Source organism: Lingula anatina, chromosome 2 (genome assembly GCF_051362555.1).
Source record: "Lingula anatina isolate TDL-2025a chromosome 2, LinAna3.0, whole genome shotgun sequence".
Taxonomy (NCBI): domain Eukaryota; kingdom Metazoa; phylum Brachiopoda; class Lingulata; order Lingulida; family Lingulidae; genus Lingula; species Lingula anatina.
In genome coordinates, this window is record NC_141768.1 from 23491666 (window position 1) to 23517270 (window position 25605).

The window sequence follows — 25605 nt, forward strand, 5'->3', positions numbered from 1 at the left end:
ATCTAGTTTTGTTCTAAATGGTGTACTCGCATGCACGTGTGCACACCGGCTTCTGTCAACTCAGTTTCACTTCGAGGTCGTGACCCACATCCGGGGTCCGTATATCCTTTCAAGCCAAAATGGCGGAACCTGACTGATTAGGTGTGTACCCGGTCAAATTTCTGGGAGTTGATTAGGTGAGTATTTTTCCGATTTCAATATGATATTTGTAATTATTTATATGAAAGCTAAATCTACAGTTAAGTCCATATATTAAGAAGAAATACGTGACATACCTTGGTTGGGTCATTTACTTCCGTCCTGTATTTTGAGAGAAATTGGACTCAAAGATTGCAGTTAAAACGCCTTGACACGAGAAGACCCGCATTTTAACTGATCACAGTGCACGGAAAATGATGGAAAACTTCACTTAAAGCGGACAAAGTATTTTCGAAACCCCAAGATTCGGCGGCTGGTTTTTGAGAAATTGTAAACTTATTTTTGAAAGTTTTTTTTTCGTTGATTTTTTTAGAGTGCTTGGTCAGTGATGAAGTGTTATAGTCTACTTCAGATACTCTCTCAGTTAACCTAAAGCCCAAATACCGTCAAAATTAGTGCTTGTTAAAGAAAGATATGATAAAGTCATAAAGGATTATGATAGTTATATGTAAGGCAACACTTTATAATGGTTTTATGATTTTCATTTATGCTGGCTGAAACCACTGTAATATGTACACAGAATATTAATTATGACAGTTCCATTGGTATGTAAGTGGTTTTCACCCGCAAACTGTTCTTCAAAAATGCAGGGTTTTTCTTTTTAATATTTAGAATTTGCCCTAAGAAAGTGCTTGCTACTACAGTAATCACACTAGAAACAAGTTCATTCTTGAAGTGCAAAGAGGCTTCTAAGGATGTAGAGATGTCCTAATAACTAACTGTAATTATTTATTCAGGTATAATGAGGAGGTATCTTAAGGATATGATTCAGTGCTTTTTATGCAAATTATGAATAGGTGAGTTGTAAGGAGTGTATTTCCGTAAAAAAAATTAAGTGCAGATATGATCTAACTGTTCCCTGACAATTAAAAATATATTCTTGATTTTCAACTGTAACATGGTCAAGTTTCCAGCCTTCAATACTCAATATTTAATATTTCATTCACAGTCATAATGTACAAAGGTCACTGTGAGAAACTTGCTGATCTCATGATGGTGCCATTGTCAACAGACTACTAATACTGACCTGCTGGAATGGATTGCAAATCATGCATTTCAGTAAACAGGAATGAAATTATGTTATGAAAAAATGTTACAATCACTATTAGTAGACAATTTTGTAAAATGTAGGTATATCTCCTTCAAACAATCAGCTTTTACAGTTGTATTTTTTAAAAATTTATTTATGTATTATTTTTTGTGACAATTTTTTATCCAGAAGAATTGCTAACATAACAATATTTTTTAACATTGTACAAAGAAGAGATTACTCAATCTAGAACAGGCAAAATTTACTGCAAATAATGGGTTTTGTTCATGTCCAGTTCAGAGTCCAGTTACTCTGATGATTTAAATGGTATACATATCACTGTGTAATTGTGATATGCTGTCCAGATACCTGTAACCTATGAAATATTGCACATTTGTACTTCCTGTCCACATTATCTTGCATAAAGTAATATGTACGGCACTGTTTGACAACTTACCAGGCTGGCCCAGAATCTAGTTCAACTTGGATAGATTTCAGCCAGCCTTTCTTTGTTCTCTCCCGCACAATAGTAAATTTCACAGAAAACTTAAAGACTTTTTACAGTTCTCTATGGTATTGATTTGGATTATCTATAGCATTACGCCAAGTTAATCTCCTAAAAACTGCCTATTGCCATTAATTATGCAAATCATTTCCTTTAGCAATCAGAGTATTTATGTTATGAAAAAGTATAATGATATTTCTCAGGTATTACTCTGTGGTCAATTTGTTTTCTACTTGGATCAGCATGTTGTTTTAAGTGGCCCCACAAAAGGCACTGCATCTAATAACAACTGGATCAAATTGAATTGATTTCTGTGTTCTTAATTGCACTTTTCCTGCAACTGTTTTGAGTTCAAACATTTTGGAGATCCTTTGTTTTCCTTGCATTCACTTCATAACTACATTAATTTCATTTTGACCATTGTCTGCCTTGCATGCATATTATTAATCTACCCAAAGTGTATATAATCAATTTAGAAACCAAGTGAGGAAACTGGAGGGAGATGAATGGAGAAATAATGGGATGAATTGGAGGGGAAATTAGCTTTTTTAAATGAGTTGATTGTGTACTGATTCATACTTTTGAGTCAAAGACTTACTTATTGATTTCCCCATATCTGTCTAATAATAATCCCAAGTGTGAGTGAATCTTGATGATATATGGTCCTTGTTCTGATGACTGTCTACACTGGTTACTTAGTGCAGGTATTATGAACTCTTGTAGCATAGGTCTGACTTAGTTAACGACACCATGGCTCTGTAGTCATTTATACATTAATCTTATCACGATCATGTCTGGGCACTGCCTGAAGATGAGAAGTGGGAAAATTTTATATGGTAAGGGCTAATTATATGTTAGGGAGTGAGACTGTCCAAATGATTGGCATTAAATATAATTTTTTTCTATCGTGGTAGATAATCATCACCAAATTCTGTTGAAGATTAAATGTGGCAGGGTAGGCAATATATCCAGGGTAAGGTGGCATCTTTGGAAAAAAAATCTTGTTAATTTGTTACATTGTGCATGGTACTAGTTTAACCATCCATCATACAGACATGAGCAGTTATTATGTTGTTGGCCAGTGTATTGTAAAGATAAGCATTGCTGAGGGTATATCATGGATGGAAACCAGATATATTACACATTAACTACTGGCTTTGTATTCCCGCCTCAGCCAAGATAATCAGTATAGAATTTAACAGCAACACTGGCTTCCAAAATTAGATGAGTTATTATGAGTGGTAACTTATCATTTACAGCTCCATGAATGGTTTTGTGTTAAGCATTATTTAATATCATATTATTGATAAAACAAGTAAAGGATTGTTATCCAAAAAATCCATGGTTAGAAAATAACTATTGAATTTTTGCTTCCTTAATAAATTCAGCATTTTGGGTAGTTTGCCAGAACCTTATATTTCATATTGAAAATATTTAAGACTATAGACAATAGAATTATTTACAGAACAAATATTCTCATAGGGATGATGGCCTTGGTTCTCTGCCAGATTCATGCCTTTTCATGGAACACTATCTTGGCGTAATTGAGTAACGCACCTCAACTCTCCCTGGGCAATAATGTAAATTACATTGGCAACAAGATAGGCTGAGATTCATGGGGCTCAGCACCAGCTGGGTGCCTTTATTAGTTCAATACACTAGCCTAGTATATCAGAATGTCTGCCAGGTAAACTGTTAGTCTAGAAATCTTCTGTTTTTCAGTTAGGGCATTCTGCACACATGTACAGTACTTAATAGTTACGTAAAACAATGAGAGCATTGTTGAAACATGATAGGGCATACACAGCACACTTTGGGTAGATAAGCAAAGGTTGCAGAATGGATTGATGTTGGACTGAACTTTTATATAACTATAAGTGTCTGATTTTATACAAACCACCAGCCGCATGTAGTTGGTTTATGAGTGCAGGTTTCTGTGTAGTGTTTGGCAATTTTATTCAAAAGTGAACAGTAATGTACAATATGATACCAGAAATACAGAATAATTATGAAAAAAATTGTTAATATGCTTTTTAAAGTTATGGTGGTACTATTCTTACTTTAATTCTTTAGCTATGAACGTGCATTGCTGCTGTTTGGGTGCCCTTTATGTGAAAATAATACAAGGATGACATTTTTATAGTTTCTGAAATAAAAGATAAGTCAAAGCATCTTCCCTCCATGGATAGGTGCATCACACAGTTTATCATGACATACCCGCGTAGATATGTTGTGATCAGTGCATCTTAATGATTTGCTACAAGAAATGTGCCCTTTGCCATCTGTCTTCACACATCTGCCACCATATTGTTGGGTTACTTAAATCAGTACATGGAGAGTGGTGGTTAGAACTAGGAAAATGCATTAAGATGGAGATAGTGGTATTGATGCCCTAGGGAGGTCTCTCTTTGCCATCAGTATCATCTCTCTCATTAGTCCTGGTAAACTCCGCAGACCAGAAAGTCTTAAACCCGGAGCACAGATGGCACTTTTCTAAGTGCCATTATCAACTTGGGAAGAGTCCTTTTCTTAGAACTGTATCTTTGTTTTTTTCCTGGGATTTTTCGAAATGAAAACATTTTAAAGCATTGTCACCCGATATTCTTATCAGAAAAGTTGGAAAAGAAGTTCTCGCTAATCAGAAGAGCAGACGTTCCCAGTATGACTCCCTTAACGTCTAGATTGGCTCATCTAAATGCCATCATTTATGTGACAGTTAATGACCATTAAGTAAATCAGTCAAATAGCTTTCCTCTCCATACATCAGTATAGGTAGTTCAGAGTCCCCCATGCAGCCAGACATAGTCTCAGTCTCGGTCTCATCCTTCATGCTAGTCACACATAGGCTGATGTGAGAAATTGCTCGCCACGCTCTAGTAATGTCTTGTAACTTGTCACCAAGGTGTTCAAATAGCTCTGTGTGGGTGTGTTCTGCATATTTCATGCAGTGCTGTAGATCACAACCTAGATATTTAATATAATTCTCTGTTTAGGAATTTATGCATACACCATTGATAATGAAGTGGTATGTGTACTGGAATATCTTCAATGTTTAAGGTATTTTCATACCAGAGCACATAAACCTCAGAAATGGAATCACTTCAGCAAACAGCTACACATGCCATGGCGTTGTGACCCAAATGTCCTCCTCCTTTATGCCATTACAAAATCTGTTTGAACAGTGAAAGGTTTGCCACTGTACAATAAACATTAATCTTAAGGAACAGGAATTTGAGACCATGAAGTACATAAAATAACAAGATGTAAAAACCGTGTGGCAGCATAAAGGACGGGATGAAGTAGAACTGGTCCATATTGGTGTAGCTTCTAATGTAATCCAGGATAGCTAAATATACATGTACCTTCATAATGAAGGGTTATATATCTTTCTGAAATGTGCAGTTATATACATATGATCTATTTATTTCCAGTTTGTCCTGGAAGTTGCTCAAGTCTTTGCCATGCAAGTATGCCTGTAGCCTGCTGCTGCTGCTGCCACCTCACTAAGCTTCAGCCTGGCCACTTGATTCACTGATAGTGTGCACCCTCCCGAACCCACAGCTTACAGTCAAGGTAAGGTCTCGTATTCAAACACCAGGTATTGTTATTATTAACACAAGACAGTCAGTCTATGCCACACACTGTCAGGATACCCGACACAGATCAGATTACATGGCTTACATAGAAATCATGAGTCTACATAGGAGGAAACATACTCTGGTTCACACACACATTTCAGTGTGATGGCTGATTGTGTGTGTTTTATGGAGTACATGCTTAGCTTCTCTGGTGCATAGAGAAGTGATGAAGGTTATTGTGCTCCAGCACACAAGTATGCAGAGGGGCAATTCTTTATGCCAAGGCTGATGTAGTTATGCCCCTTGTTGCCTGCGAGCAGTTTTGGAAGTCATCAGAAACTTGTGGTAAAATAAGTCAGCTGTGTATGGAGTGGTTTCTTTTAGTGCTAGTATATGACCTGAGATAGAATTGAGTTAACATAATGCGTTTGGCCTGGTGCTGCTTTTAGTATTGATGAAAAGAGATGAAGGTAGGAGGGTCAGGTTAATAGAATGGGAAGAGTAAGTGTAGTTCATTGTTCTCAGTATGCATTGCGTGCTCACCAAGGATGAGTTTGAAATAAATGAGTGACTTATTTACAGACGACTTGTTAATATGTAAGTCTATGCAGTAACCTGGGTGTACTGTGAACTCTTATGTACGCCCCCTTGTGGTTATCTAGACTAGCTTCAAACTTGTTGTTGTTTGGACTAGATAATGTTATGCTTTTGTTCAGAATGTAACATACGCTTTCTCCTATTATTAGTCTCTTGTATGGATCGGACTGTAACTGATTTCTTTTATGTATTCCTACTTCATATAAAACTTGGTTTTAAGCCAAAAGTGAACCAGAGATAAGGTTATGTTGCTGAGCTTGATAAATGCCGGATATGGTTACTTTAAATAAATTGTGGATGATCTTGCAGGTTCATTTGTTGTGTGATTTAAATTGACAGATTTGCCCATGAACTTTAAGCAGTGTGAGTGGATTTGACATTCTGGGTTTAATAAAACCAGCTTAGACTCATTGCCCGCCCACACGTGAATGAAAGATTGTAGACTGGCAAATAGATTAACTAAGTTTTCAAAACAGACTAAAATCACAACATTTTTTCTTTTTTGCTTGTTTGTTTGAAATTTCTTTACCTAATGTTTTCTAACTTTTTATTTTTGCTTGCTTGTTTGAGATTTCGGTACTTAATATTGTCTCGGTTATTTATTAGTAGAACAATAGTATTAGTTGGTGTATCGGGATGTATGGATCAGAATTTTAATGTGTTATCTACTGTTTTAGGACCCTTCACTGGCCAAAGTGCAATAATGGCGGACCTGCGTAGCCAAGTGATTGCTGCTAGTAGAGTGCGGAGTGGCAGTCGTGATGGGCTCGAGCAGTTCGAAACTAAACCTTCAACGCGACATGTCAGGAGTTTTCAGGCAGCAAAGGCTAGGTTTGATAAACCAGAAAATGCAGAAACACAAAATACAGATCCTGGATATGGTAACCATGTTAGTCGGATAAAAACAATGTTTCAAGCAAATAAAGCATTTCAGGATGGAAAGAAAGAAGTGCGCCCACGCAGCAAGTCAGAAGATGCACGTCGAACACCACTGGAACCCCGCCAGACTGCAGTGCCCAGGATGGGGGTGTCAGCACAGGGGGTTAATAATAATAATGAAGTTCAGAATACAGAACGCTCACCAGATGCCAAACGCAAAAGAATTCCAGACAGGAACTTCTTAAAGTCTACAGAGACCAAAAATGATCCATTGAAAACTTATGAAACAACGAGCCATCTTCAACGCTTTAATTTTACTCGTGCCATGTTTGCTAAGATGGAGGAAGAGAATCGTAAGAAGCAGGAACAGGAAGTGTCCTGGATGCGGCAGCATAGAATCAATGTCCACTCTCCACTACGTTCCCCAGAACCCTCCCCAAACAGGGCCGTCAGTCCTGCCTCGCGGCTGCGGTCACCCTCACAGGAGTCTATAGGAAAAATGCGTTCAACATCAGATCCATCAGAAATGGAAAAGATAGCTGATCATCATGTGTCCACACATCCTCCAAAACGTGAACGCCTTGGCTCAGCAGACACCTTGGAAGATGCTAAAGACAAACACGCTACATACAATGGCAATAGCACAACACATCAACTAAACGATGTATCAGATAGGCTGGCAAGATACAAGGCAAGTAATATTACCAAATCAGAGGGGGATTTAACGTGTGCTTTTCAAAGAAGCAGTATTACTGATGATGGCATTCCAAAGTACAAAGGACCCAAGCCTTATAACCCTCCACGGGGTATAGAGAGAGCACAACGACCAACTAGACTGTCTGACAGTGATAGCAGTCAGGAACCCTCCCCACGGGTATCAACAACAACTGTTACCTTGGGAACACGGGGGTTACAGAATAGGTTTAATAACGAGTCTTCTCAACCAAAACGGGATGAACCACAGCAGCCTCCACAACCTGCTCCGCGTCCACGTAAAGATAGCAATAGAGAGGAGGAGGACTCGAAACCCAATGCGCCCCAGGCAGTGGTCAGGTCGCTGAGTAAAGACGAGATCATGGCGTCTCTTCAGCAGGCAGATAGTTACTGGGATCGCACATATGGGATGTCTGATGGAAACAGGGACAATAAAGAAAGCACATCACAGGCCGAGCCTTCTCAAGCCACCGCCACCACCAGTAATACAACATCACCAGACGATGTGAAACTGAGGCCGTGGGCCAGATATAAAGCTCAAAGATACTCAAGAAGTTCAGAAAATGTGGACGATAAAGTGGGAGCCTCAGACTTGACAAAACTTGGTGAAATTTCTAACACCAGTGTGGGGTCATATAGGAGCAGTCTAACTGACTTGACTGATAGTGAACTGAAACCCTCTCCTGTAACCAGCCCAGCAGAACAAGTGAAACCCATAGCCGAACCAAAACAGCAACAACCAGAGCCTACGGAAACAACTACCTTTCAATCCTCCATTAAGATCACTCCCAGTAGTCCAGTCCAGGACAGGGGTTCTCCTGGCCTGATGGGAGAAGTGGTCAGTAGTGACCAAGAGTGTAATGACCACCACAGAGATCATTCTATGCAAGAAACTAAACCATTGACAGTGCAGGTGAATGGCAGTATTGGTGATCTAGGGATGAAGCCAGAGCCTAGCCCAGGGGCAAGCAGTGTGGATTCTATGACACCATCTGAACAGGAACATCTCCTGAGTATCAAGTAAGTCCATTTTGTTCTGCAGTATCAGTTCAGTTTTTCACAAATTGATACCTTTTTTTAAACTTTTCACTTTCTGTTTTTCATAATATAGAATAATATTTAGATGGTAAAATCAAGTACAACTTGCAAGAAATATGTTCTGTTATTGGTTCCGTGCTTATTACTATGCTTTCATATCCAAACCATTCTGTATTGAAAACATGATTCTGAAATAGTTTAGTTGACACATCAGTATATTATATTACATAATGTGACTGCCTGTTGTAAAAGCTCTTTTGCTGTTTAAAAAATGCATTTGAACTTTATGTTAAACTTTCCGGATTGGGTATATGGTGTTCAGGTGAGAATAGTGTTGACACGGATCACTGGTTCACAGTGGTGCCTATATCTAAATGTGTTACTACTGACACTAGTTGGTCTAAGGTCAGCAGTGGTATACATATTCCACCAGTATTGTATTCCAAGTGTTTTATCTGAGCTGCTGGCAGTGGTCAGGAAATAAAAGCTTATAAAATGTCATAAATTATCCTAATAAAAAAGAGGTGGGGAAAGAAGGAGAAATTAAATAAAGTCTACCCAGATAGACAACGGTTGATTCCTGGTCAATTCAGTGCCCGAATTAGAGAGGACAATGTTGTCCTTTTAGTGGGGACAGAGAAAAATGTTTTTATGGTTTCTGACAGCTCACAGGTGGTGAGGAAAATGTCTCCCTGCTGGTTCGGCTTACTATCCCTCAGGGAAGGCACTCATTTTTTATCAACCAGGTGTGTTAACTCAGTCTTCTGAATGTGTGATAACATCAGTGATAGGATGGTTTTTAAACTGGAAAACATTTTGTACATATGAACAATCTTATAGTGGACAAAATTCATATGAGGACAAAAGGAATAACCTTCAGTGATAAACGACTGTTGTTGAGGATGATTTATGAACACAACAGTTAGGCAAGATCACTATCAGCTATATTTTCCCGTTCTCCATTTATCTATTTGGTGTGTTAAGGGCAAATGAAAAAGAAAAAAATACCTAAGCCAACCAGTTGGAGTTGAGAGGTGGTTCAATCAGGCTGATGCGCAATAAATTATCTTTGGTAAGATCGTCCATGTACAGACCTACTGAGTGGGAAATTTGATATTAGAGTTTTTTTCCTCTATTCTTAAATTAGAACCAACAGACGTAAGATACTTTTTTAAGCTCTTACACATTCCTCTGAGATTGGCAGTGGAGTTAAAAGTCATTACCAAGCAGTTCATTCACTGTCTGCTCTGTATTTTTGACCCGGAATGTGACTGATGTATCTGGGATTGCTTCCTCTGTCTCACCTAACACATTTACTTTACCTGGTAAACATTTTGTTGGGAGATGTTTAATAAAAGTCACAATATTTCCTTTGTGAGGACCCATATAGGAGTGCTTGAAGACTTTCCAGGATAACATAGGACATCGCTGATAGTGTAGTGGAAATTACAATAACTGTTGCCCATTAATTTATTTGTGTAAACACAATTATGAGTCTGTTATTAATGGGAATGTTAGCCGACAGTGATGTCAGTCTTTAAATCTTTGAATATGAAATATTTAAATGAAATAAATGTAAGCTTACAGCCACAATGTTGCGGTGAATAAAATCACAAACCTTTTATTACTTTTCTGAAGATTGATTATGACTTTTTGATGGGTTGCTTGGGAAGAAACCACAAAGGTCAAAGGAATGTAAATAATTGCTTACAGTTTTATTGCCTAGAAGTATTGCAAGGGGGTTTAATGTACCAGGTACTTTAACTTTCTACAATGCAGTTAAACTGTGTCAGTTTATCTTTTCAATGTGAGGACTGTAGTTACCTGCTAGGTAAGTGATACTGGGCAGTACAGGTGCTGCTCCATAAAACTAACCCATTTATATGTGTATACCAGGGATGTAAAATTTACAATGTCCATTGAAAATAACTTTGTAATAAGATTTGTTCGAGTGGGCGGATGTTTATGAAAATACCAATATCCTAAGATAAACAGTCATTTGCGGTTTGTGATGTAAAGATGAGAAAATAGTTAACTGCTGTTGTAAACCTGAAGATCTCAGGAAATCGGCAGGTACTTCTTATATTCGTGTATGTGATGCCTATCAGCATAACCAGTTTGTGATTGTAAGGCAGTGATAACAAGTGATTAAAGGGCTGTCTCTGTCTAATAGGAGGCCATTCATTGAGGCATGTTTGTCTACCTATTAGCTCCATTGTGGTACTGTCACATAGCTTGATTTGATCAGAATGGATGCGATTTTTGTGGGTGTAATTAGTGCTGACCTGAGTGCTCTTGTTTTACATACAGTCGGTCCAAGGTGCTCATTTAATGCAGTTTTGTAAGAAGGAATGTCTGGAGTAAATTGGCAGAACAGAGCTGTTTTACAAGTGATTCTTGGCAGGGATCTAATAAGGAATGAAAGTGAATACTGGGACAAAAATTGACTTTAGTTAGTGACCAAAGCTTCAATTTTCACTCTCAAAATGATGGACACTGTACTTAGTAGATATACAAGTTGATTCACTACAAGGAATATAAGGAATACTAGGATCATTCAACTACTGGTGAAAAGTGTCCCATCCCACCAGTGAGCAGCGTGCTGACTTTGTATGTGCTAGTAGAACAGTCATTAATTTTACTGAGTGAGGTATGGCCAGTTCAGAGGTTGCCCATCCTTTACCAGTGCCACTGGCATCCAGGGAGACCCTGTATCGTATGATAGAGAGTCCACATGCAAGGCGGCGTATACTGACAGGGAACGCGGCACAGAGAGCACACACTCATACCCACAGGAGACAGCACACCAAAGCTGTTCATGGGTCCACGGGAGATATTATAAGGTACTGAACAGAGACATTAGGCAGAGAGTAAGGTTTGAATTATACGAAGTAGTGTGAAGATGTAGGAGAACAGGTACAAATGTGATGGGAGGTCATGATTAGGCTTGGCAACAACTCGTGTGTGCTGCTACTCATTATTACTTTTCACTTGGTTCAGCAGCTGAGATAAATTGAATTGATAGGAAAGGAAGATTTTTAGAATTTTTTTCTCCTGGGTTATGAATTGAGATCATTGCTGAATGCTCAAGCTTGTAGAAATTTGAAGTCAACCTTTTTTTATTTGTCCACATAATATCAATGAGTTACCACTAGTTAACTGACAGGTAAGATAATGTCCCATACTGTAAGGTCACCAAAGGATGAATTATTTTGTTTGTTGTCTCCAGTGAAGACACACACCTGTCATTAACTGTAGCAGAGTAGTAAACAGCTTAACCTGTGGTACAAGAGAAACCAAGAAACCTTAAATAACCAGAATACCCAAAAATCACATCTTCCTGTTGATACTTGCTGTTGTTTTATCTTTATCGGCTAATTTCATTTTCTTAGTCATGGAGGTGAAGGCCCCAGTGTGTTTTATTTATATATTTATGGGTCAGTCAGTCATACAGGCATCAGAAAGGTAACCTGATGTTAACCTCCTTTTCCTGATTAATTGATCTGAAAAACTGGCAGTGATGTCCTAGACTGACATGCCAAGTTAAATTGAGTTTTAAAAAAAGCCATTTCACCTAGTCTACTGTTCAAAGGCTGTATTGAAAATTTTATTAAATTTGGCTATTATAATTGGAGATTTCATTTTCTGAAGTTGTTTTTTAGGATCACTTAGGCTTCGTTCACATGCAATGTCTATTTTCTATTTTCTATTTTCTATTTTCGGTATGTCTTATGATCACGGTCTGTGCACTGAATATCCCGCCGCGTAATTACTGGCAGCGCGAGCCAGTTACTTATAGTAACTTATAGTAACTGGCTCGCGCTGCCAGTAATTACGCCGCGGGATATTCAGTGCACAGACCGTGATCATAAGACATACCGAAAATAGAAAATAGAAAATAGAAAATAGACATTGCATGTGAACGAAGCCTTACTCATTAATTTTTACAGAGAAAAACCTCTTGTCCGAACATTAAGTTCATATTTGCATCTTGTACCGGTCCAATTTGTTGTTTTCCAGGTAAATGGTTTCTTTGTGTCATTGTTCATTGTCTCGATTAAGAAATTAAACCAACTGGTCTACTCAGAAAGTTAATTATTTGTCTGTGGCTGTCAGAATAGTTTCAAAATTACATTTGATGTGAAGATGTTATTTTCAAATCAGCCTTTTGTGCATGTTGTTGTTCACAGCTCAGGATAAGAAATTCAATATGTTTTGTTAAACTGTGGAAGTGCTTATCTTTGGCAGACACACTGGTTGGAATATATCCATCCCATTTGTTGTGAAGATGTTGTGGTCCCAATCAGCTGTTTGTGTATGTTGTTGTTTTGGGGGTGCCAGGTGTTATTAAAGGGCCAGACTGATTACTGAGCGAGTGCCTTGCTCTGTAGCACTGCGCCAGGTGCAGCAAATTGACTCATTTACTTAACCTAGCACTGTACCTTCACTATATATTTTTTTTCTGAGGAAATGTCAGAAGATAAATCTTAAGTGGATGATCAATCTCGGTGAGAGAAATATTAGTAAACAGCTGTGTACTCTGTGGGTGTCATCAGTACAGTTCTTGCCCAATACACCTTGAGTCACCTGGTTTCTGCTTTATACTACTACAGCCTCTGCTATAGCTTAGTACTAGCTTACACAGCACTGGATCTGGTCAGGCAGGACATCACAATGGCAATTTGTGTGGCATTTTCACTGGACGCCAATTGATCAGCCAATGCTGTCTTTTTACATAAACAATGAAGGATTTATTTGCCAGCTGCTGGAAAAAAGGATGTCGTATGTCCCCAGACTTCACCGATTTCTTTCTAACGGATATCAATCTTGCTTCCAGCCAACCTGATATTCTTAATGAAGAAGAGGCAAACGAGGTAGTGCAGCTTTTAACGGAACGAGAGGAAGGAGACGGACACGAGGAACCAGACGTACCTCACACGGATGGAGACTTGAGTGGGGAGGGTGAGTTATATTTCTGAGGAATGATACTGTGAAGTGTGGTGGGATTTTATAAGGAAAAACAGAGCAGAAATTTTTTATTCCAGCCAGATAAAGCACCTTCTCCTGATAGGGCTTTGTTCCCTCCTTTCCACAGGTCTGACACAGTACATCTCTCCAACTGTTAGAGGTAAGTCAGCATGCTTTGTGTGCATAGCTGTCACTAGCTGACCAATGTGACATGTGGATGTGTATAGAGATATTATATTGTTGTCATTATTGTTGTTTTTGTTGTTGTTGTCATCCTGTCAGCCTGTCATGGTGTTGTCGCCCCACAAGTGGTAGATAAAATTATATGTAGTGTTTTGAACAGCCACTAGATATAGTTGCCTTAGAAACAATTTTAAATGAAACGTTTTACTCCCATTTTGTATATTAATTATAGCTTATATTTGAAAAATGGTATATTTTTAACCTGTCAAGTTTATTACGATTTTGGTTTACCAAAAGTGCAGTTTGGGGTCAGTTTTGCTTCCTCCACAGTGAACTCAGTGAGTCACTTGCATGTAGCCTTCATATTTCATTGCCATACCATTACCACTCAGGCACAGGCATACATAGAGCTCTGTCGAATATTCTAATAAATTTTTAGATTTATTACTCATTTATGTCATATTATTAGTAAGGGGAGGGCAAATGAGGTCATGTTCAGAGCACAGGATTCTCTTCACATTGCAAAGAGAAATCAGAATCAAGATCCATAGTACATATTATTTTATAAATTCTCAGCATGGAAATAGAATTATATCAGGGATGCAATGGTCAAACTTTTTTAATCCGAAGAACATGAACTTCCATCTCAGTGTGTATTTATATGAAATCAACCCATATTGAAGAGATGTGCATGCCTTCCAGATAACTTCACTTAGAATTGATGTAGAATTATTTTTTGATTGTCCACACTAGATATGCATGGCATGCAGATAATGTTTAATTCACTAGGACAAACTCTAATTATCTTTATGAATAGGTTACAACCTATGTAAAATCTTAGGCTGTTAAAAGCAATTGTCTCATATTGCTTGGGGCCGTGCAATTTTATAATTCTTCACTCTTTTTTTTTTTTTTTCCATTTCTTTTTCCACAATGACCCAGGATGATCCACAATGACAGGGTCTTTGTCAGATTGTTCTAACCATGCATGTCTCATGTGTCTCTTCCAGCAGATCAAACTACCGTTTCTCCTTACATTATCAAAACTGACACAGATACTGAAACAGAAGCTGAGGACGGTTATATAGAGGATTCATTCAAAGACGTTACAGGTATAAGTAGAAAATAACCCGGGGTACCTTAAGTACTGTAGTTAACATACTAATATGGAAAAAAGTAGTGGGGAAATTATCTGACTTGTAGTTATTGGTTATAGATTATTTTGTGTTCATTTTGTGTACTAGTATGCACCAGCAGAATACTTGTGTGGTTTAGACTAAGAAAAAAAATTAGCTTTTATTGTTAGGATTTATCTCTTTCCCCATCTCATTGTGTATTCATTATGAATTTGAAGATATGTTCTCTTAATTATTGTTTGACAAGATTCCTCTTAGCCAAATAGACATTTCTGATTTTTTTTGCTGCTAGAACTATGCATCTGTAGACCAATTTTAGATCAACCTTTTCTCCCTCATTTAGTCTTTAATGAATATCAGCAATTCTTCTTTGTTGCTTGATTGTCTACAGACTTTCTGTTTGGATTGAAGTCGTTCCATATGATAAAGCCCCATACCATCTCTGCAAGGTGTATTTTACTCAATCTGAAGTATGAACTAAATTAGTTGGATTAGCAAAAGCATTCTGATTGTAATGTTTACTAGAAATATAGAGGCAGTGTGTAAGTTAACTGTTGACAACTTAAGATATTTAGACTTAAAATTGTACATTAGGGATTTTAGCCAATTTTATACCTTCAAGCTTGTAATAATAGTTTTACTAATTCAGTGTACTGAAGGATAAATCAGTACTAGCCCTCTATTAGGTAATGGTATTGTATTGCATATTAACACAGAAAAGCTTTGAATGAGAGATGCATAAGGTGATTAGACCTAGGAAACTTCATGAGAAATAGTTTATATACATGAAGAGAATAGTTATTTTGAACCATTCCACATTATGTAATACATCAACAGGGCTTGCATATTATTGTATTGTGACCTTTTGGTGTCTTTTATTCATACTTGTGATGTTCCATAACTTGTTGTGAAAGCCAGTGACATGGCTTGAAGAGTTGGGCTATTCTTGGTCATTATAGGGGCAGAAATTTTCTCTACACTGATAACTCCATAATGGATTGTGCCATTAACTCGACTTTTGCTGTCAACATTGTGTACTGCTTTTGAAAAGAGTGTGCATCTATTAGTGTGTCTGATCACCACGGCTCATGCTAAGAGTCATTTATTATCACGGTACAACAATATGGCATTATACCTGTCTATGTGGAATGGACTCAAGAGGTTCATAGAGGAGTTAGGAGACAGGAGAGACACTAACTATACAGTGGGAGGTGAGGTACCACAGGTGTGGAGAATATTGACGGAAGTTATATTATTTAACTGAAGTAGAAATTATTTTCCTGTTCAAGTTATTAGCTGATAAGGTAGGATGTACATGTTGCATACTTATATAACCTGTGTGCGGTAAGGTTCTCTCAGTGGAACACTGTTAGTGAAATAATACGTGCTTTAACCATCTATGTAGGTGATGTTACATTCTTCATGTAAATGTAGCTCAGGGTACTGTAGTTGTGTTCCTGTTACTGTAGATGTGATGGTGTGACGTTGTTACTGCCCATGTAGCCTAGGGATTGTGTAGTGTTGTTGCTGTAGCCAAGTTGCTACAATGTGGTACTGTTACTGTAACAGTCACCTGGGTGCTATAGTGACGTTTCTGTAATGTTAGCCAGATGACTACAATATTTTTACTGTCACTGTTACAAAAGCTGTGTATTGTTTCTGTAGCCATGTTGGTGCAGTTCAGACACCATACTAATGCTGCTGCTTTCTTTTGTTTTAGAAGGTGACGAGGAATCCAACAGGATATGGCAACTCTGTTTTGACAAATATCCTACAGATAAATATACTGATAAATCCAGTGCTGCTGACTCCAGTAGCCCCCAAGGTACATCCACAAGGCTGTTATATTATATACTATGGCGCTAATTTGGTTGCCCAACCCCCTTTCTTTTTCCCTCCCTTACAGTATGTATGTATGTAGCACATGTGCAGTTTGCTGAACTCCCTAAGAACTGGTCTCAGCCTGGTTGTGAAGAATGACCACCACTGACTCGGTGCACTTTCAGGTTTTAAGAGATAAGTTGATTCCATTACCTCATGTTGAGAAATGATTTTGTTAAGTCTTATGTTTGCTGCATACATTTAAAGCCAGGTTGAGATCGGGTATTTGGGGAAGGGAAAGCGAGCCTCAGTGACTTCAGTGTTGTTAGGTTTTGTTTGTAGCTGTGTATTTCAGTCCCAAATTAACTGTTTACTGACCATGGATATGACCTATAGTTAACAGTGCTGTGTTCTCGGTTCATCTCACTGTTGTGTATCACTAACACAGCTTTCATTGTATTGTGTACAGTGTTGGTGTTGTTATAGAGATTGTTTGTATATAGAAAGTAGGAGTTATCTTCTTGATATTTTTTTTTATTATATATAGGTTTTTTTTTAAATATTAAGTTTTTGTAGTCATTTTGATGAAATACATTTTGCTAAACAAGTGTTTGCATTTATTTGCCTGATTTTAGTATTTTTATTCACTAGCTTGTAATAAAATTGACCCATGCTATATTTTAACTGCATGTTAAGTGAAATGATTAAATATAAGCTTTTGTGGTCAAAGTTTTCATTTTCATATTTTTATTCCAGTAATTTCACTAACATAATGTAATTTTAGTTCTTTTTTTATTCGCTTATAATTTTGTTTATTTCAGATAGTACTGACATATTGATTTATATACTAAAACATCTGGCCTTTTTGCCCACTTACAGCTAACACAGCCAGTCTAGACTGCAGTAACAAATCAGATATACCCCTTACCAAAGACTGCAGATTCTACATGTTCATCACTTTTTAACTGCCCTTCTAATGTCTAAACCATTAATTCAAATTCTGTGATAAATATAAATCTCCCTCTTTCTCTCTCTACATTATATACTTGTAGTAGTATTATGAAATAACCACCAACAGTGCTATATTTGTCACTGACATTGATGAGTCAGGAAAAATTCAAACAGGCAACTTACATTATATTTGGAAATAATGATTTTTTAATATGGCATGAAATATGACAGGACAAAAAAGGCTGCTGAAAATAAAAATGTTTTCAGAATTATAAATTGGATTTGGCAGGGAAAGATTTTTTTAAAGGTCCAGCCATCTTTTTGCAGTGTCTTCCGAAGTAAGCACTAGTACTTCACAAAGTGATGACGCATGTAGCGTCAAAGAACGCAGTCGCCACAATAGTAGTGGCTCAGACACCACAGTCACTGAAGTTACAGCCGCTGAGGATGAGTTTGAGTTTGAAGGTACAATAGCTAACTTTTGACACCATTTGAAGGTTTTGGGAGGCCCAAATTTAAATAACAGTAAATGAGAAAAGTGTTGGACCACGCCAGCCATATGAAACCAGCATTATTATAGCTTTGTGTTTTAATGTTGATTAACTTATCAGGCTGCTAGCATATTTTATAGTGAGGTTTGCATGCTAATGCGCATTAAACTCAACAGTGCCTTTGTGTCCAGCAACAAGAATGTGACATTCTATACAAACTACATGTAAAAAAAAAAAGTGATTAAATAAGTAGCAATACAATTTCATGTGCGGCATGTGCATTGCTAGACAAATGCTTTTTAATCACAGATTTTGTAAATGATAACCCCAGTATATTCATGATTGAAATCTACTATACTAACTTTTGTCTCCTTTGAGAACTGATTATAAGATGTTGATTGATGCAAATTCCTTGATTTCAACAGGAACCAAATCTTCAGCAATGAAATTAGATATTACACAAAAATCTGCTGATATGACAGCAGAGACACCTAGTGGTATAAATGGGAACAAATCCGATCTAGAGCATGCAATACCCCCTGATGAAGCTGATCATGATGGAAATACTGCTGATACCGAGTCTCTGGCTTCCTATGATTACCATAATGATTTCCCAGGTACTACTGACTTAAAACTGAAAACATCAACCAAATGTCCCTGAAATCCATTATTGTCGTCCTAGCTCCGTTGATGTCCTCTTAGCTCAAGTATTCATTCAGTTTTTTATGTAGCTTTTTGTAAAGCTTGCTTGCAGTCATGTAACCCTTTTGTGGAAGTAATTTTTTTGTAGCAAGAGATATGTTTGCATGTTTTAATTCCCGATAACAGATTAATTTGACATATATGGAGCATTTCTTTGAATATTGGACCATTATTTTCTCCTTTAAGTACCAGGCTGTAGCACATTCAGACAGTTAATAAACCACAATTTTCTGTAATGTAAATGGTCTTATATCACTCCCCACACCTTAAATGACATAAGAGTATGTAGCCATTTCCCCACTCCTTCCTATCATAAGATATGGGTTGCTTGCCCTCCACACCTTCCATCACACAAGATACATGTTTATACTGTGATTTATTTCAGTCAAACAACCATTGGATAGACAGGAAAGTGATAATGTATCTCTTATGTCTGGCTTCTCCACAGTGACAGAGTCAGACACTACTTACACACCAGATGACTTGGAGCTAGATTGTAAGGATATTATCCAGTCATTTAAGTAATGTGATTGATAATCATGATTGTTCTGTTAACAAATTTCACTTCGGAAAGAAATGAAATGAAAAAGAATACTTCCAATGGATGAAAAGTGGTTGTGGGGTTGGAAATAGGATTCAGATGTTGTTCCAAATGTCAGTGTAAAATTAAAAAAAAAAAAAAAAAAAAGAAAAATGAAATATTCCCCCTATATATATATAGTCCAAACTCCCACTGTACCAGTCCTTTCCTTTAAATGCATTATCAGATTGATTCAACCATTTACCTTCAGCTTGCTACATGTGTATTTTTTTCAGCCACAGAGACAAGTTCAATGTTTAAGTTATGATGTTCCATCTCATTCCAGTTGATAGCGACTACTTTGACAAAGTGAGCTCCACTCTTAAGGAGTACTTTGAAGCATTTTCTGATGAGGGTCTCTCAGACCAGGAGAACGAACATGCTTCCTCGGCCAGCCATTCAGGTAGCCACACTCACTACTTCCATCTCTGTCAATTTGATATTTCACAAACCAATCTGTGGGTCTAATCAACTATAGGGGACGGCTGGTGAATGTGTAGTAGCTTCTGTTCAGTGATTTCAAACTTGGTGATTTCTTATGATCTTTTGTTTACATTACTAATTCACTCAATTCACTCTTTCAGGTCTCTTTATCTTGTTCTTTTCAACAATTCACCACAACTGCGATTTTCTACTTTGGGATTATCTTATCATCTCATGAATTTGCATCCATAGAATTAATAAAATTCAATCAAAATTAGTTGATTGGAAGCAAGTTTCAAAGTTGTGGTGGGTTCCTTTGTTTAGTTAATTGTCGTCGTTTCACTTTCTTTTCATGGTGTAGGTGTGTTTGTAAAGATGTGTCCAATGGTGGAATGTCATCAGCAGACCACTTTGCTGTTGTACTATGTTAGGTTATGGTTTCTTTTATCATCCACTGTCTCATGGGATTCAGTACTTTTAGTTCAATCAGGGATTATTGGAGTTAAGCTGAAACATATTCGTCTTCATAACTGATATTGGTTATTTTTAGTTTTTATTGATAACTGATGTTATAAGTGGGGTACTAATCTCATACTAAGGGCTAGGATTATTACACTGCGTCTGGTTAAGCAAGGTGTAAAGTGTTGTGGTTTAGTTATATGTATAACAAAGTTTCAAAAGTAGATCCTCATATAAGGGACATTTAACTTCAGTTAGTGCATGGACTTAATCATTATGTATTGATATTTTTAGATCTTCGACATTTTCTTTCGCAGTGTGGTAAATTTTTTATATATACTTTATGAGCCATATAAGAACACATACGAAAGCATGTGATTCTTGTCAAAGCTTCCATCAAATTGTTTGACCAAATGCATCCCATGTTACACTAGACGCTTATAGACACTTGCTTCTGTACTAGGCATACCTAAGCAGGTTGATATTTATATACTGATTACTTAACTGAAATAATTACTTTAAGCTATGCTTTTACAAGTTGACAAGCTTCATGTTTTTAACACTGCAATAGCATCTGCATTTTCACCTTATCCTTATAAATCATTCCTTAAACTTATTTTTCTCCTTTGACTTTTTTCCCCTTTGACGCTTCATTTGAGCAGTTTATTATGGAGGTAAGTAAGACCCTGGTCTTGTACAATTTTACTTCCTAGATGTGCCAGTTTTGTTATCATTCTGTGTCTTCCTGACACAGGATGCTATTACAAGGGACAAGACATCTGACAGGAATATATTTTTGTTTGTTTTCTTGATTTTAACAATTGAAGTCATTATATTTAAGTGCATTTTTGTATTTTTTATATGGTTTAGTGTTTGAAGCATCATTAAAAAAGAATCTTTTTCAATGTGAATGAATCAAAGCATGTGTCCTGATATAAAGAAATGAGTATCATTTCCAATTTCAGTTCCAAGTAAATGTCTTAATTGCAGTAGCTAACCGTTGTTAAATTATGTGGAATCTTGACATGCCAGAATATTCAATTCATTTTCTTTCCTTTGTATTGTAGAGGAAGGTTCCTATGCAGAAGATGAGGAGGACAAACCATATGAAATTGAAGGCCTGCCTGACCACGATCATGATGACCACTTCTATCCTAATGCAAAGCCTCCTTCAAGAGTCAAGTTCAGTTCTGCTCCAATCAGGGTAGGTTTCTCTGTGTTTGGTATAACTGGGGCTTACAAAAGAGAGTCCCCCTCCCTTTTAACATAATTACATCTTGGGATCAGTTGAGCTCGTAATATAGACAACTACCTCTTCAAGTGAAATGGGTCTAAGATTGCGTTGTGTAGTCACACCTACTGCAATGGAGTGCTTGATTGAGTCTTACAATGACAGTAATTTCTGTGATGAAAAAGTAAAGTACAAGTTGTGAGTATGTTGATGGCTCTGGCTATGACTTAATAACTGGCTGATTATGATATAAACATTTTTTTTACAACATATCAACATACTCAGCACTACAAAGTGACTCAAGTGGTAATAGAATTTTTTTAAACTTTAACCATTTAAAGACACTTTTAGCTTAATGAAACTCACCTTCAAAAGAAAAAAAAATGGCCAACAAACTCCAGTTGCTATATATATTTGACATCTTTTTCTCCAAATATGGCAACTCGGAACAACAACTGGTTGCATGTATAATATTTCTGTAACTTGAAAACTCCCAACTGTTACCTCTGAAGGCCATTAATCTGACCTCGCATAATAGCAGTGTAGCCATATGCTGGGCCAGGCTGTGGAATCATAGGTGGTGGTCACAATATGGCAGCTAGCAAACTACTAGAACATCATAAAATACATAGAAGACAACGCTTGAAAAATGACCGGATTTGTTGCTAATTGATGTGAGGATTAAGGATTTTAAAATGCTGTTGTAATGTCAGTGGTGACAAAGTTTTTTCACTATTTATTATGCAGAAGGGTATGTACTGTATGACGATGTGAATTTCTTAAAAATATATAATTGTGATTTTTGTAAGTGTTTTATATGTTAAGAGGTACATTACAACATCTCTCTCTCTTTCTCCTTCTCTCCACATTGAGATTCAATGTTATGTTATTGTTTTAATACATTTTTACCATCCCCTGTCTGAAGGATGATAGATGGAAAACCACATTGTGGTTGTTTACTCTTGAATTAAGTGTTTTATAAAGGCAATTGTTTATGGTGATGGCACTTTGTAATTCACGTTGGCAGTTTTAGAATGAATCATAAGCTAAGCTGAGATCTCCAGAAAAGTAAATGCACTTTGCAATCTGTCACATTGACTTCCATTTTTCTTCCAATACATAGAAATGTTATATGTTATATCAAAATTGGTTTATATCTGTCTGTCTTATAAATATTTTGATTACTGTTTATATATTTCAGTAAAATGTCTGACATAAATCCATAATATTTTAGTGCTCTAATTTTAATTGTACTTGTAAACATTGCTTTAATTACATGGAGAGTTAAAACCATGACTCATGTAAGTGTTTTATGAACCTTTGGCAGTTGATTGTAATGAGTCACAACAGCCCTGAATGCTTTTGCTATCAGAATTTATATGTGGGTGTTGATAATTATTGGTTTTATTTTTGAATGGATGCCTGAATATATGGCCTAAATTAACTTGATACTGTGGAGCATTTGTTCTTGGTTTGTATTTTCTTTTATTGTGACATCATATGAGAAAAAAAAAATAGTAAACATTTTTATATAAATTTTTGACAAGGAAAATGATAGATGAATATGCAGTGTGTGTGACAAAGTGTCCTTAAGGCGTTGATATATCTCCTTGGGCGCTTTCAGAACAGATGATCTGCGACTATTTGATCTGCTGACTAAATATGGCCGATCCCACTTAAAAGCAAGTCGCTTAATTCCTCGATGGTTTTCCCACTTCCACACATCCGTGGATCTGAATGTGCTTTTATTTGGGATAATTACTTGATATATTTTTCCTTCAATATGTTTCCTTTCAATTTAAGTCTTTTTGTTATTGTTGTTGTAGTAATTGATATACTGCAAGGATATATTTTTTACCTATATACTATACACTAGTAGTATGCCAATATAATGCCTATATGCAAACCAGCATAGTAAGTGGGATTATTTTATATTCCAGGTTTTTTCCACATATGGAGTGAATGAGTATGATCGGCGCAATGAAGACATCGACCCAGTGGCGGCGTCTGCGGAGTATGAGTTGGAGAAGAGGGTGGAGCGTATGGATGTCTTCCCTGTGGAACTTGTTAAAGGTAACTGAAGTCTTCTGTTGAATATGATCCCTAACAATTCAGTATTACTTCCTGTCTGATCACTGAATACGAGAAATTAGATTTTGGCGCATTGACACAATACCTGTAAAGCGTCTTTAATCAGTTTTAGTTCTGACTTGGTAAATGAAATTATTAAATTTGTGAAGGTATCTTCTGAGTTCTCATGATTGATAGATAACTTCAGATACATGAATTTGTAAGTGGAAATTCTTTTTTTTTTCTTTTTTTTTTCTTTTGTGATTCATTCCTGTGATTATCTTTCATTCAGGTCCAGAAGGGTTAGGGCTAAGCATAATCGGAATGGGCGTTGGAGCAGATGCAGGGTTAGAAAAATTAGGCATATTTGTCAAGACTTTGACTGAAGGAGGAGCTGCACAGAAAGATGAAAGGTATGGAGTTTATGTGGTAGTTTAGCATGTGCTAGTTTCTTTTGGTTCTTAATTCAAATTGGTTACACACTGTATAAAATATAGGGATATTTTGAAAAAGGAGAGGTGGAAGGAAGAGCACGCTAAATGCCTCATGATTATGAAATGATTGATGAACACTATATTTTCATTCCACATCCCATATTTTTGTATATCAGTGAAGAGAACTGTATAAGTGGCGGTCAAGGAATCCTGACAATGTGACAATTTGGAAGATACTCTCACATTACAGAGATGATAAATCAAAGGGCACTAGAGAACAAAAGTACAGATTACCATTGAACAATCAAAACAAATACCTCTAATCTCTGTTATCAGATTCATTTAGAGTATATTATCAGTGTGTCACTTGTTCTAAAGTGGAGTGCTGTTTGCTGCAGGATCCAGGTTAATGATCAGATTATTGAAGTGGATGGGAAGAGTTTGGTTGGAGTAACCCAGGCCTATGCTGCCTCAGTCCTCAGGAATACCAGTGGTGTAGTAAGGTAAGGGCAGAAAAATTACGAAAAATGGGTCGAATTCAATATGGGTGTATAAAATTTATTTGGTAAATAGCCAGGGTAAGGGTAGCATGGGGCACCCCCTCCCCACCACCCACCCCCTTTAAGTAAGAAATGCATCAGCTATCACTGATAAAGGTTCAAACAATTTAGAGTGGGTGTAAGATATTGATCCCAGACTGTTGCTTATACAAAAAAAAAAAAAAACACACACACACAAAAGAATTAGTAACTTTACAATTGAAAACTTTTGTATTTGCCCTTTTTTATGTGTGTAAATGCCCCCTTTCCCCAATACTTGGTTTATATTCCTAGAGCTACTTAAAAAAAGTTTTGCCTCGTGCTACCTTTTAAATAGTTTTTGATGTTTAAACTGCCCCCCTAGCAGTGTGTGGAGTCAGACCATGTGTACTTACAGCAGCATGGTTCTAGGCAAACTACTGTTTAACATTTGTTGAAAAGATTAGCCCTGTGGATAAAAACTTATTTAAACTTAAGGTCATAAAAAAAACTGGTTTGTCTAGACTGAAGACTAAGGTGAAGGTTTGGACAAGCTGTTCTCAGACTAAATGACAACACGCTCAGGTTGTTATATTCATATTAATAGAATGACTTACTATAATGGAACCAGAAGAAGTGTGTGTGTGTATGAGTATGGGGGAGGGGAATATTTTATTTTTTTTTTTTAACCCTTTATTATTTAGGTTGACTGTGTAAAGATCTTACTATGTTTACCAACATCAACCATATCTTACTGCAGGTTCATGATTGGTCGAGAGAAGAATCCAGGACAAAGCGAGGTGGCCAAGCTAATCCAGCAGTCGTTGGCTCAGGACCGCCAGCGCGAGGAGATGCGCAAGCGAGAGCAGGAGCGGCTGATGCAAATGCAACAAGAGCTGAGTGAGGAGCAGGAGAGACTGGAGTTACTTCAAGTCCAGCTTAGGGAGGCACAGCAACTGGAGGAGGATGAGATGGAAGGCACCGAGGACCATGAAATGAGAGATTATCCTGTGAGTACCAGCAATGTTTATAATAAAACTGGATCACTGGTTTTTATTATTTTTTTAAACCAAAATTATAATAATCATACTATATTAAA

The 25605-nt window shown here is 37.0% G+C and overlaps 1 protein-coding gene across 11 annotated transcripts in view; it reads left to right on the plus strand.

The window, feature by feature from the left end:
• Positions 1-36: 36 nt before the first annotated feature.
• Positions 37-25605, plus strand: part of LOC106182023 (uncharacterized) — a 43304-nt gene continuing 17735 nt past the window's right edge. The window contains exons 1-16 of one of the 11 annotated variants that reach the window (XM_087005931.1): positions 37-176; positions 5165-5306; positions 6586-8521; positions 13377-13501; positions 14701-14802; positions 16547-16651; positions 17926-18063; positions 18515-18706; positions 19177-19287; positions 19658-19774; positions 20916-20927; positions 21321-21457; positions 23425-23557; positions 23847-23967; positions 24387-24491; positions 25267-25516. In XM_087005931.1, coding sequence (XP_086862057.1) covers positions 6612-8521; positions 13377-13501; positions 14701-14802; positions 16547-16651; positions 17926-18063; positions 18515-18706; positions 19177-19287; positions 19658-19774; positions 20916-20927; positions 21321-21457; positions 23425-23557; positions 23847-23967; positions 24387-24491; positions 25267-25516 — 3558 coding nt within the window. In that variant the 5' untranslated portion in view covers positions 37-176; positions 5165-5306; positions 6586-6611. Of the gene's footprint in view, positions 177-5164; positions 5307-6585; positions 8522-10822; positions 11383-13376; positions 13502-14700; positions 14803-16546; positions 16652-17925; positions 18064-18514; positions 18707-19176; positions 19288-19657; positions 19775-20915; positions 20928-21320; positions 21458-23424; positions 23558-23846; positions 23968-24386; positions 24492-25266; positions 25517-25605 lie in introns of those variants that run through there. The other 10 variants (XM_087005932.1, XM_087005933.1, XM_087005934.1 and 7 more) reach the window with 10 other exon arrangements.